Raw genomic sequence first — 13,915 nt, 5'->3', positions numbered from 1 at the left:
TTTTTTTTTCAGTATTTTATTCCAAAAGTGAAATTGGTTACTTAAAAATACTTGAAGAATAGAAGAATTTTCTGAATAATTTGTCACTTGGGAGATAATCTGCTTTTAACGTCTACATCTCTGCTAAAAAAGAAAAAAAAAAAAAATCCCCATTTTTTAATATTTAGATTATTTTGTATTTCCACCACTTTTTCTAAGTTTTAAAAATATATTTAAAATTCACTTGTTTTAGCAAGCAATCATTACTATTTTTTTGTTTTGTATTTAATGGGACCTCTCTATGATTGCAGCAATGAACATTGAGCTGAAATCATTTACATTAAATGGATAAGTTAGAATTTACTGCCAAGCTGATATGTATGAGAATGAATGAAAGGCTTCTGTTTGTGTGTATATATGTATGTATGAATAGGAAATTTTGTTTATGATAATAAAAAAAAAAAAAATAAAAGTCAATTGATATATTTGATTAGGAGTCTAAAAAAAACAGGATGGAAATTTCAGTGTTATCTTGAAATTTTATTGCAATGGTTTGTGTTATATTTATTAAGTGTGAAAAGTAATGGAAAAATGTTTTTATTATTGATAGAACAGCTGTCAATCATAAAAATAATTGTATTTCATTATCAGATTGGGATAGATTCAGAATTTCCAGAAAAACATAAATCTAATAGGTAAAACTTAGGTTTCTAGGGCCGTTGAAGGACCACAGTGTGCCTCCAATGTGGTATTTCACTCAGACAATGTATATAATCAACATAAATTTTTTTCTGTTTTTTAAAATATCCACCCCACTCTTTTTCCATAAGTAAAGAAAAAAAAAATTAACAGTATTGTCTTATGTTGAAAATGTTCATAGAAAATATTCAAATAAAAATGATTTTTCATTCTGACAATCCAAATGTTATAAAAGAATGTATATTTATCTACAAGGGATGTGGTTGTGTGTATGTATGTGTGCATATGCATCTGCATTTGCTTGACTGATAAACAGTGAAGTGCCTGATGATTTACAGTGTTTTATGGTTCTAATGTTTAGCTTTTAAACAGATTTTTGTGAATCAAAAGCTTACCATTCTACCATATCAAATTGTGTAGAATACATCCTATGTCCTGGTTATACCCACAAAATATCTATAATAAAGTAAACATTAACTTTGTAGACATTTTGTGGGAATATTTTTTATCTCCACATATTTGGCTAATAATTTTTCTTGAATATGCATTTGTATATAATGTAGCTTGTTATGACACCAGTGTGGGTGTGTATGCTGTAGTCTTGTTGCCTTTCTCAGGTAGTTAAGAAATCTAAGATCTTCAACCCTTTAGCATTTAAACTGGCCATATCCTGCCCAAATATTCTACCTGCTTTATGTCCAAACTAAACAGATCTGGCCTCTCACACCTACCCCTACATTGTCATTCTAAAAAATAAGCAATTACAAAGCTATGAGATAAACCATGATTAATTGAAATCAATCATCATTTAACATCCGTTGCCCATGCTGACATAGGGTGGATGGTTTGACCGACCAGACTCTAGTCTGATTTGGCATGTTTTTCTATGGCTGGATGCCCTTCCAAATGTAGAAAACCATGCCAAATCAGACTGGAGTCTGGTGCAACCTTCCAACTTATTAGCCCTGGTCAAACTGTCCAACCCATGCCAGCATGGACAATTTACATTAAATGATGATGATCATTTTCAATTATCTTATAGTTTTGAGATTTTGATTATGTAATTGCTTATTTGATTGAAAACAATATGAATAAAGTATTACATTTGACGGAGTAATCTGAATGCTAAAGGGTGAGAGAGGGGTAGGAAGAAATGTGGGTTGTGATATTCATGCCTTTTCTGAAACTGTTAGACATCTGAATGAGATGAAGATGGCTTTGACTAGGAATCAAAATTAACCATTGCTAACTTGAAGTCATTTATCACTACATGACAATCCTCACAACTTCATTAGACAACTGAGTGAAATATTTCAGTCAACTTCAGACATTGTTAATTAGTATATTTCATGTCTCCCATTAATCTAATTCAAATTATGTATTATGCTTAACTCCAGTTGTATTTATTAAACTTCAGTAACATTGTTCTTATGATATTCTTAGAAATTTGATAAGGACCTTATATTCTGATCATTTGTTCATTTGACAACAATTTTCCCATGCTAACATGGTTTTGGATGTGGAGTTATTTAAGGCAAAATTTTACAGCCAGATGGTCTTCCTATTACCAAATCTTATCTATTTTTGAGTAAGGGATTTTTTTTATTCCAGAGGTTTTTGAAAGTGCAGAGCAGCCAGTCATGTCAACAGGTATTGTCAGCATCAACACTACTTCACTTAGATGACATGCATGGAATATCATACACACGCCATATATATATACACACATACAATAGACTTCCTGCAGTCCCATCCATCAAATTTCCTCACATGGCATTGATTGGCTGAAAGCTATAGCAAAAAAAAACAAAAAAAAAAACACATGTGGTTGGACCAGACCAGAAACCATGTGGTTGTGAACTGAACTTCTTCATCTTACAGCCATGCTTGACTGAATATTTCTTTCAATGTCAGAAACAAATCAAGGTGCCATTCGATTTTCCACCATTTATTAATCTACTGCAATTCAGTACCTTACAATGTAGTGATGTAATTCAAGGACTTTAAAATGCATTTTATGAATCCTTAAGAACATTTGAAGGATGCATTCAAGTAAATGTTGATATGGCTCTTGTGAGAGAAAGGATATCAATTTGTTAATGCAGCTAACTTCATCAATATCAGATTTTAGTGGTTGTATATTGTATAATCATGGGGTTCCTGATTCAGTTCCACCGCATAACCTTTCAGTCGGTTGTCTTCTAACTTAAACTCTGATTGTCCCCATGTCTTGTGAATGAAAGCCTGTTGTATAGACTCTAGGAATAATTTGAAATACAGTGTCCTACTGTACTTGACTGAAATGGAAAAAGAATGTTTCATTGAGTACTTTTTGTTAACTGCCTAGTTATTTCAAAAGCGTTAGGAAGGCCATGTATCAAAATTTTAAGGCTCTTGAAAATGTTCCATTATATTCTGTTTTCTTTCTTTCTAGGATATATAAATAAAATATTCAGATGAATAAATAATTTAGATCACACAAAAATGAACCATTTCAATGATAGTTACAGTTAGATTCCATATGTAGCTAAGACTACAATAACAAATGTTGACTTCTATAAGTCAAGAAAAAACTGCTTTGTGTATTATATTCACTTCCTGGGACTCTACTCATCTAAATCCATTCCAACCTTGCCATCATCCCTCATGATATTCTATTTCCTGTAGCTTTGTCTTTGTCCATTATAGAAAAGGAGTGTCTCAACACAGCATGGCCCACATATTGATAACATTCCCTCCATTTAGTTTTGTTTCAAATACCTTTCTAATCCTTATTTTGTACTTTTGAGACCTTCTCATTTCTCTATTACCTTATCATCCTGCAGCACCCCTATACTAGTATCCATCATTATTTCTCAGTGATCTTAATAACAGGTGGTATCTTTATACCATCAGATTAATTTCTCAATATCTCTTCTTAGTTAAAACTGCACCATTAAATACCCCAAACTGCATGTAATGTAAGTGAAACAAAATGTTTCTGATAATACTGAAAGTAGCTTGTGACCTTGCTAAAAACTGCTGCTGGCAGAAAAGAGTATTTGATACAATTGAAAACTTAGATATATAAAAGACGGATCTTAGTAAACAAATTTATCTTTTGATTTAGTACAATGCCAATGTAATTCTATTGATTTTAGAAGGATGAAAGTAATATTTGGTGGTTGTAATCTATTGCTAACATTAATACCATTATATGGTCCTTGATGCCCTTCAGGAGAACCTACTTTGTTATAATAATTCATAACAAGTCTCTGGTTGATAACCCATGAACCATAGTTTCTTTCCTCTAGTCTTGGAAGTATTAAAAAATCCCAGAAGTCATAGATGTTGCTCTTTTTCCATTTAGTCTGAAGCAATAATAATAATGGTCTCTAATTTAGTCACAAGCCAGTAATTTTAAGGGGAGGTGGTTAGTTTATACCACTGATCCCACTCCCATCCCCAGGATGTGACTAGTACTTTATTTCATCTGAAAGGACAAGATTCAGAATCAACCCTAATGGGATTTGAAAGTAGAATATAGAGTTGGAAGAAATTCTGCAAAGCATTTTTTCCTGATGCACTAACAACCATGCTAGCACCTTACCCTAAATAATAATTCTGACTTTGGAACAGGGTTAGCAATTTTAGGGAGAGGGATTAGTTAGTCACATTGGCCCCAATGCTCAACTGGCACTTACTTTATCGACCTTGAAAGGATGAGAAAATGCTGCTAAGTATTTTGTTCAACTTGCTAACAATTCTCCTAGCTTGCTGCCTTAATAATAATTTCAAATTTTGGCACAATGCCAGCAATTTTACAGGGTGGGAATTAGTTGATTACAATCAGTCCCGATACACAACTGGTATTTATTTCATCAACCCTGAAATGATGAAAGGCAAAGTCAACCTTGGCAAGATTTGAACTCAGAATGTAAAGAACTGGAAGAAATGCCACTAAGCATTTCATCTGATGCGCTAATGATTCTGTCAGTTCACTGCCTTAATAATAATAATAATCCTTCCTCCTAAAAGCACAAGGCTTGAAATTTAGTGGGATGGGACTAGTTGATTACATTGACCCCTGAGTTTCACTGGTACTTAATTTATCAACTCTGAAAGGATAAAAGGCAAAGTTGACCTTGCTGGAATTTTAACTGAGAATGTAGCAGCGGGCAAAATACTGCTAAGCATTTTGTCCAGCATACTAACAATTCTGCCAGCTCACTGGTTTAATAATAATAATAATAATCCTTTCTACTAAAGGCACAAGGGCTGAAATTTGTGGGGAGGGGACTAGTCAATTACAGTGACCCCAGTGTTTCACTGGTACTTAAATTATCAACTCTGAAAGAGTGAAAGGCAAAGGTTGACATCAGATTTGAACTAGATATAATGTAGCATTCAGCAAACAATCTGCCTGCTTTTATCAACTCTAGCTATTTTTTCTAACAATGAAAAAGAAAAAAATCTGCTTATTGTAGAAATGAACACACTGGACTGCCATAGGGACTAGCTGAATGAAATGTGCTTGAGTTTGTTAAACCTAACTCTTCAGCAGCTATCACTGAAGTAAAAATAGGGGTAAAATAGCAGATTTCTTAAATTTTCAAGTAAATGAAGAAAGCAATCAAATAAAGAAGTTGATAAAATGGATTTAATAAAGAAAATTTTTGCATTTCCTTTGAAATGCAGTTGAAGAATTTTTATTTTTCAAGTAAATGAATAAGCTTTAAAAAATTAGATAAAAAGCACAAAATCTCTTGTATAAGATTTGAATATTCCAATATCATTTTTTTTAGCAAAACATGGAATGGACTGCATTACCATCCTGGTACTTAATTTGTATACAGCCAAGGATCATCTATTGTTTTTTTCCCACCTTGAAATAAAAGAAAATTCTAATTTTGTTTTCCTCACAAGCTATGTAAATTTGAGCAATAGTCTAATTTATGTTATTCATAATAAATTAATAAATTTATGTTCATTATTAACCCCTGGACTTTAATGTCTCAAGTGCTAAGACTCATAGGGTTGGTTACCTGATTTCCTTGGCATGTAAGTAACTGAGGTCACAACATTTCCTGAGAACGAGACACCAGCCTGTCACAGTAAACAAAATTAAGAAAGCTAATTGATTCATCAGAATAATTATTATATAAATATAATAAGAGCAAAACAATATAATTTTCAACAAAAAAATGCTTTTGATTGTGATCAAAACTGCTGTATTACATAAAAGCTACACTGAAGCTATAATTTCAATTTTCATTTTTTAAATTTATTTATGAGTCATGTAAAGAACTTATAATTTTAACAACCAGTTCACAACACTTCCTAGGTATTTCATACAAGTTTCATTTCTTCTTGATTGGTTTTGTTATATATATATATATATATATATATATATATATATATATACTTGGCTAATGTGAGTATGGCAGCTCTAGTCATACATTTATTGGTTAGTAAAATAAAAAACAAAAAAGAATTCTTCTTGCAAATTGAAATGTTATTTAATTTTGTGCAGAAATATATTTGATAAGTAAGTCAATTACATGCTTCCTTGAGAGACAAATACATCAACACTACTGCTTTGGCTTTGATAAGTTATCAATTTTCAGTAGGTTTTGTGAATTATCTTTGCACCAAAATAATAACTTTAACCCTTTAACATTCAAATTGGCCATATCTGGCCCAAATATTCATACCTCCCTACAATGTCTTTCTAAAAATAAACAGTCACATCATTGTAATCTTGAAGCTTTGAGATAATTCTTGGTTATTTTGAAGCAATATGAATAAATAAGCATTATATGAGGAGGTGCTGAAAAGTCCCTGGCTTTGGGTAAAAGAAAATACAGGAGGATCAGTTAATTATGATTTTGTTCAACATCTTCTCCTCTCAGATTCACACACTTACTGCAGCGGCCCTTCAGTTTTTCTAAGCCCGGTAAAAGAATTCAGAAGTTTGGTCTCCGATCAGGCCTTTCATAATACCCTTAAAGCCAAGAACTTTGCAGTGCCCCCTCATATTTGACAGACCAACCTTCATGCGAAAGAGTTAAGATTTATTATCATGTATGATATAAATATATATATAAAAAAAACAAACAGAAAAGAAGTGCTGTAATCTCTTCTCAATGCATTACTGGCATTTACTTTGTTGATCTCAGTGTGATGAAAAGCTAAGTCATTCACAACAGAAGTTTGAATACAATGCAGTCATACTTCATCAAACATAGTAAAAACATCTTCAAGTGGAGATATTCTTTTGCTTCTTGTCATTACTATTTGCACAATGGACTTACTGATCACAGTTAAAATAACATTATTAAATCAACATAATTGTCATCTGAAGTACAATGATCGACTTGGTGCCTTTAATGGAAGCCTTTGCCTGCTTCTTAGCACTGACTGACCCATGCTCAACTGCTGTTTGCATGGAACCCTTCCATATTTTGGTCTTCGAAGATTTCAGTAAAAAAAGAAAAAAACATGATTTAAGAAAATATTTATAGAGTCAGCTCATCTGGGATCAATCTTTAATTTTCACTAGTGTGATATAACCCTGAAAAAAAAAAACAACAGAAAAATATAAAATCAATTTATGTTGAATAGGTATTTAGCCCCTTATTTTAAAGAAGGGAGAAGTAGAATATATGGTTTTCATACCTTTTACAAAAGCTTAGATGTGGACTTTATACATAATATATTGAAAAAAAGCATTGGTGTATTTTAATAAGAATCTTTCTATGGTACAGCAGAGCTGAAAACCGAACAGTTCATCCTGTTAACTAGTTTAACCATTAACCTTTTATTTGTTTCAGTCATTGTACTGTAGTTTTGTCAAACAAATTGACTTCAGTACTTATAGTAAATCTTGTACTTATTCTATCAGTCTCTTTTTGCCAAACTGCTAAGTCATGGGGACATGCACAAACCAACACCAATTGTCAAACAGCAATGGGGGGACAAATAGACGACAGTTTTCATCAACCAAATTCATTTACAAAGCATTGGTTGTCCTAGGGCTATAGTAAAAGACATGTGACCAAGATGCCGCACTATTGGACTGAACCTGAAACCATACTGCTGCAAACTGAGCTTCTTAACTACACAACCATGCCTGCACCTATGCTGAGGCTTTCCAAATCTCAGATGGACTTTTATTCACATGTTGATATAAAATTATATTTAAGACCATGCTCAACTGAATATTTGAGTGTTGTACACTTATTTTTAACAAACTTATTATAGCCTTTAAAAAAAAAAAAGGGCAAAATAGCTAGTTGTATACATGTACAGGGTGCAGGGCTGCACCAATAACCAGCTGGTGGACGATCTGCCTGGGGTTAAACTAGTAGTAACATGGAACTGCCACTTTGATGTGGCGATTAATTTTACTTGAAAAAAAAAAAGTTATTAACAATTCTCAAATAATTGCATTGTTGTGAAATTAGATGTGTAGCAGTAAAATTGAATCTTGTTCTATATAATAAGCTCTTTACATTCTAGAGACATAAAAATTGAACTTAGAATTTGTTAATGTAAAAAAACTGCAGAACATTTATCCAGCATCTAATTTAAGGAAAATTAATTTTCCTAAAATTTCATTTCAAAATTGGAAAAATATTTTGGAGCTTATGTAACATGTTTTTTATGAATCCTGAGAACAAAAGTGGCATTAACTACATTTCACTTTATGTAAAGATGCCTATTTTCTTTAATATATACTAAAGCACAAACCCATCACTTCTCATGCTTTATTATGCTACAGAAAAGTCATATGATCAAATACTCACTGAACTTGCAGTTTCTAGTTTAAGAATAACCAATGATAAATTTTCTTGCAAAGCATTTCCAGGAAGTTCTTTGAAACTTTCTGAAACAAGACAAAACAGAATCTAAATATTTCTTATGATATAATGGACAGCCTTGAAACAAAACTTTTCATGGGATGAATTGAAAATAAAAACAGTCTTTCTCATAATTATTCTTTTTATTGTAATAAACTTACCTGGTATTTTGAAGGCTCTAGCCATTGGAGAAAGCCTCCAAATAACGTCAGGTGATAATCTGATAAACTGAAAATTAACTTCAGCAATGTTACCAACATCAACTAAAAAAACTTCTGCAAATTCACTAGAAATTATTTTCAAAATATAGCCTCTGGAATGGAAAAGAAAAAAAAAATTATCAAAAGTTTGATTTGAATTTATGGTTTGAAATGTTAATTAGTGAAGTAATATTTGAAGAAATATTTATATCATACATTCAAATGTTATTTAATTTTGTGTAGAAATATATTTGATAAGTGAGTCAATCACATGCTTCCTTGGGAGACAAAATACATCAACACTACTGCATTGGATTTTGATAAGTTATCAGTTCTCAAAACTGATAAACTGTTACATAGTTGTTATATTACTTCTGCTAAGGTTGTGGCCATTGTGGTACGATTGGATCCATGTAAAGCAATTGGACCTGATGTTATTCCAGTCATTGTTTTTTAGAAGTGCTCTCCTGAGTTGTCTTCTGTCTTATCTAGGCTCTTTTGAAAGTGTATCTCAGAATCTTGTTTGCCTTCTTTATGGAAATTCCCAACTGTTGTTCCTGTCTTTAAGAACTGTGGTGATTGATCTAATCCTCATAATTATAGACCAATTAGTCTACTACCAATCACCAATAAGGTTTTTGAGTCCTTGATTAATGACTCTCTTGTAAAATATCTTGACTCAAATCGTTTATTCTCCTACACTCAATATGATTTCCATGCTAGACAGTCTACTGCTGATCTTCTCACTATTATATCCAAGCAGGTTTATCGTGCCTTGAATGTATCTGGTCAAGCTAGGGTAGTTGCTCTTGATATCTCTAAGGCATTTGATAGGGTTTTGTATGCTGGACTTCTATGGAAGCTCCAATCTTTTGGTGTGTCAAGTTTCATGCTGAACATCATCTCGTCTTTCCTTTATGACCATAAGAAGTTTTCAGTAGGTTTTGTGAATGAAATGAAAACCACCCTTCTTATCAAGCAAGCTTGATAGGATTGATGGCTTTTGTTGACAATGACCTAGCCAAGTGACAGAATGTGCTGGGTTACATGTTAATGGTAGCAGTAAGAGTGACACACACACACCTATCAAAAGGATGTGTTACGATACTATTCCACATATACAAAACAGCCATACCAACAATCCAACATACCTCCATCATCAGCTGCCACAACGGATATCATTATAGTTTTGACACCTGGGCAATATCATTCAATCCAGCAGTGTCAACAGCATCAAAAGAAGTGTTGTTTGGGAACAAACATACAATCCCCCCCAAAAACACACAAACAAACAACTTTCAAATATATTTACCCTATATACAACAGTATTCAATCTAAATATAGGCAGGATTAAACACTAATTTTAAAATTAAACTACAACAAGAAATATGTATAATTGTATTGGTATTAATAGTAAACCTACAATAACTAAATTATATACTAAATAGCGACCAATCTTTAAGTCCATACAAATAATAATCCCACCAGTCTTCCATAGTTACTACTATAATATATATATATATATATATATATATATATATATATATATTATTGCTATTATGCAAAAGTGTTGTAAATCCAAAATGTTGCTTTTTCAGAAAATGTAGAAATAGTTTCACCATTCCATAGTAAAACCATTGTATTACACTTTGACAATCTCCATATCTTGGCATCTGGAGATATGATAGTTTGACCAAAAGAACCGATTATTGCAAGCAAAAATAAATATCGACAAAAACGCATTTGGCCAAATTTAGACATAACAGCAATGATATATATATCATCATCATCATTGTTTAACATCCACTTGCCATGCTAGCATGGGTTGGACGGTTTGACTGAGGACTAGCAAGCCAGATGGCTGTATCAGGCTCTAATCTGATCTGGCAGAGTTTCTACAGCTGGATGCCCTTCCTAACGCCAACCACTACGAGAGTGTAGTGGGAGCTTTTTACGTACCACCAGCACACACACACACACACATATATATACATATATACACATGCACATACTCTACTAGCACTAAGAGTGACACATGCACACACACACACACACATATCTACCAAACTGAGGGTGAGTGAGAGATCGAAGTAATGACAGTGATAGAATGTTGCCACTACATCTTTTGCTTGACTTTGTGAAATCAAGCATTCTCCTTTCATGAGAAACTGTTCAATAATATATGAATTTTAATATGGCTGTAAGAAAATAATCATTCAACTACTTTCTGAAATGACTGAATAGAGAAAACTTAAATGATCAATGCCCATGAGTAGTCTCGGTTACAAGCGTACAAGGTGAAAGATTGAACTAATATTCATAATTTTCTTTCCATTTTGCAATAAACTTACTCTTATGATGAAACTTTTATATTTTTGAAAGTGGTAACTTGATGTCTTAAACAACTGTTTTGAGAAATATATATGTATGTGTCTGTCTATGTACAGAGGGAGATAAGAAGAGAGTTAGGGAAGTTGCAAACCAAACTGGAAGTTATGTTACATACAAATTTCACAAAAATTATAATAATGATTATATCTGTTAGCAAACTGGGACAGATTGAAACAGAAAGGAGCCACGTTTAACTGTCAGGACTTGAACTAGCCTTTTGCTTAGCTGGCGATCACTTTATAAAAATTACACTTTAGAATACCTACCACACAAATTGGGTGCCATAAATTGATTTTCTATCATAAGAAAATCAGTTAGTTAACTACAGTGAGGCACCTTGTTATGTAGAACATTAGTATCATAATCTATCTTGCTAGCACTAAGTAACTAACCGACTATCTTGAGGGGATAAAGTAGTTAAGAATAGGAGGAAAAAAACAGATTTATAGTACTTAATATAAGAAGTACAATTAGTATGTGTTCTGTAGTATAGTCAGTAATGTGGTTGGATGGCAAACAACAGATGTGCACTTAGAAACCTGCCCTGAGCCTGGTGCACTTTTTAGTCTCAAATTAATACTTTGTTATTGTCCTCAATTCCATGCTCATATGGGATATAAAATTCGTCACAATTTCAGTCAGTTCTTATTCAGATTTACTACCCTCCTACATATGTTGAGAATCTGACTTCCACAAACATTCCATTTTTGGCATTGTTTCTGTGACTTTTGTTAGGAACTACTTTGTAGAGAGTGTCTAATAATGTCTAATAACATTTGAAAATATTTAACCACTTATAAGGTGGTGAGATGGTAGAATTGTAAGCACACGGAGCAAAATGCTTAGTGGCATTTTGTCCGTCTGCATGTTCTGAGTTCCAATTCTGCTGAGGTTGACTTTGCCTTTCATCCTTTCGAGGTCAATAAAATAAGTATCAGTTGAACATTGGGGTCCATGTAATCGACTTACCCCCTCCCCTGAACTTGGTCTTGTGCCAAAATTTGAAACCAATATTTAACCACTTATCAAAACCTTTATTATTTAATCTCTATTTCAGTTTGGTAGATTATATAAAATAAAAATTAAATTTACCGAAACCATTTCCTATCACACATAGCAACACATCTTCCAACAGATTTTGTCTTCTTCCAGCTAAAAGCTGTTTCTTGTAAACATTTGTGAATGGACATGAATTCTTTACATCTTCCATTCTGAAAATACCAATGTTTCATCAATTTAAGGCCTAAGAGATTACCAATTGTATGAAATAAAATGGAAGCAAAAGACAGATTCTTAAAAACATAATTATGTGATAATGTAAGTGTACTGTAGCTAGGATAGAAAAATAGACAATGCTATAGTAGATTGTCAATGCCAGCATGTAACAGTTACAGCTTGGGTGATAACTTTTTTCATATTTTGGAATTTTCAGAAAATTTTTATGAATTTGTATTCTACACATGGGAATACAAATGACTATGAAAAAAAAGAATTTTTTTTTATTTTATGAAATCAAGAGACAAGGAGGGTAAATAGTTCCTTAGACGGCCAACCTTGTGAGTGAAATTTGTTAGATGGAAACTAAATGGGAGCTAATGTATGTTTGTATGAATGGAATTGCCTCCAGAATGTCATTCACAGACACCCTAATGGACCCAGAGAAAATGAGGCCCTTCAGCTCTTTAGCTGCTCGTCTAAGAGAAGATAACTCCATGCAAATCCTGCATCCTGAGAAGTACTGGGCTTGTATATATTGCACCAGACCAATAACAAGTTTGAAGGAAGAGAGAGCAGGAATGGCTCTTCAAGAAATATGCCCAGTATTCATCGTGCAAGTTGATCAGTAAACAAAGACACCAGCTCCAACACCACCACACTTACTTTATGAGTCTAGTGACAACAGGAAGACAGATAGAGGATGTCTTCGGCTTTGACTCTATACACAGGTAGCCATAAGGTTGGGATATTTCTGTATCTTGCTGAATCTTCATTTGTTGAAGTAGTAAGAGAGTCCACAATGCATGTATAATGTGTGTACGTGTGTGTGTTGTTTCTGCATGTCTTCACACTGGTACCATTTGAATGAAAATGGAAAACACTTATTTACATCTCTTGTGAACACAAATCTTGCAGCTTGGCAATTACAATAGTTTCGACATGTGAAATGCAGTGGAATCAAAATAATTTATGTGAAAAGTAAGGGTTAGCAACAGGAAGAAATATATTTAAATTTGTAAGAAACAGAAATAAATTTATTTCTCAAATGTGTGATAATGCTATAAAATAGCGTGATCAGGATAAAATATCCATATAATGCAGAAAAATACGTTGCCGGCCAGCCATGAGATTCGAACTCACATCTGTGATTACATGTCAAGTGTTTTACCATTAAACTAAACTGCCCAGTAACGAATTCTTCTGCAATTTTAGAACTTATAAATATAGCTTCATAAGATGCTAACGATAAATTCAACTTTTACGATGAAAGTAAACAAACAAAGTTTGTCTTTAGAAGCGTTGACGGCTGTGGTGTGTGCGTACGAGTAGATGTAATCGCCTTACCTCGGTTTTCCTTTCCTCGACTGTGAGTCCGTCTTGCGGTATCCGATCCTTGAAGCTTGCCCCGACCCAAAGTACACCAGGAATAGCAGCTGCTTCTCCCAAACCTTTCCAAACCTAGACCGTCGCTTAACACGTCTTGTCCTGACCACAGCCCCGTTCGAAAAAGGCACGAATGCCGATCGAGGCTCCCTCTGTCCTTTTTCCCCTTCCGGTCAGCCTCCCCAGACACTGACGTCATACCAC

The 13,915-nt window shown here is 33.3% G+C and overlaps 2 protein-coding genes across 2 annotated transcripts in view; one reads left to right on the top strand and one right to left on the bottom strand.

The window, feature by feature from the left end:
• The window catches only part of LOC106871559 (uncharacterized), a 73,524-nt gene extending 72,628 nt beyond the window's left edge, over window positions 1-896 (top strand). Inside the window, exon 13 of the mRNA XM_052968706.1 lies at window positions 13-896. The gene's annotated coding sequence lies outside the window, so the exon portion shown is untranslated. The remainder of the gene's footprint in view (window positions 1-12) is intronic.
• A 5,185-nt stretch (window positions 897-6,081) lies between these two features.
• The window catches only part of LOC106871557 (uncharacterized), a 46,301-nt gene continuing 38,467 nt past the window's right edge, over window positions 6,082-13,915 (bottom strand). The window contains exons 11-14 of the mRNA XM_014918060.2: window positions 12,203-12,321; window positions 8,681-8,832; window positions 8,466-8,545; window positions 6,082-7,231 (exon numbers count right to left, since the gene is read on the bottom strand). Of these exons, the coding sequence (XP_014773546.2) occupies window positions 7,199-7,231; window positions 8,466-8,545; window positions 8,681-8,832; window positions 12,203-12,321 (384 nt within the window). The 3' untranslated portion in view covers window positions 6,082-7,198. The remainder of the gene's footprint in view (window positions 7,232-8,465; window positions 8,546-8,680; window positions 8,833-12,202; window positions 12,322-13,915) is intronic.

This window comes from Octopus bimaculoides, chromosome 6 (assembly GCF_001194135.2).
Source record: "Octopus bimaculoides isolate UCB-OBI-ISO-001 chromosome 6, ASM119413v2, whole genome shotgun sequence".
Lineage (NCBI taxonomy): Eukaryota > Metazoa > Mollusca > Cephalopoda > Octopoda > Octopodidae > Octopus > Octopus bimaculoides.
Note: the sequence above shows the minus strand (reverse complement) of the source record. Positions and strands in the feature narration are given on the sequence as shown.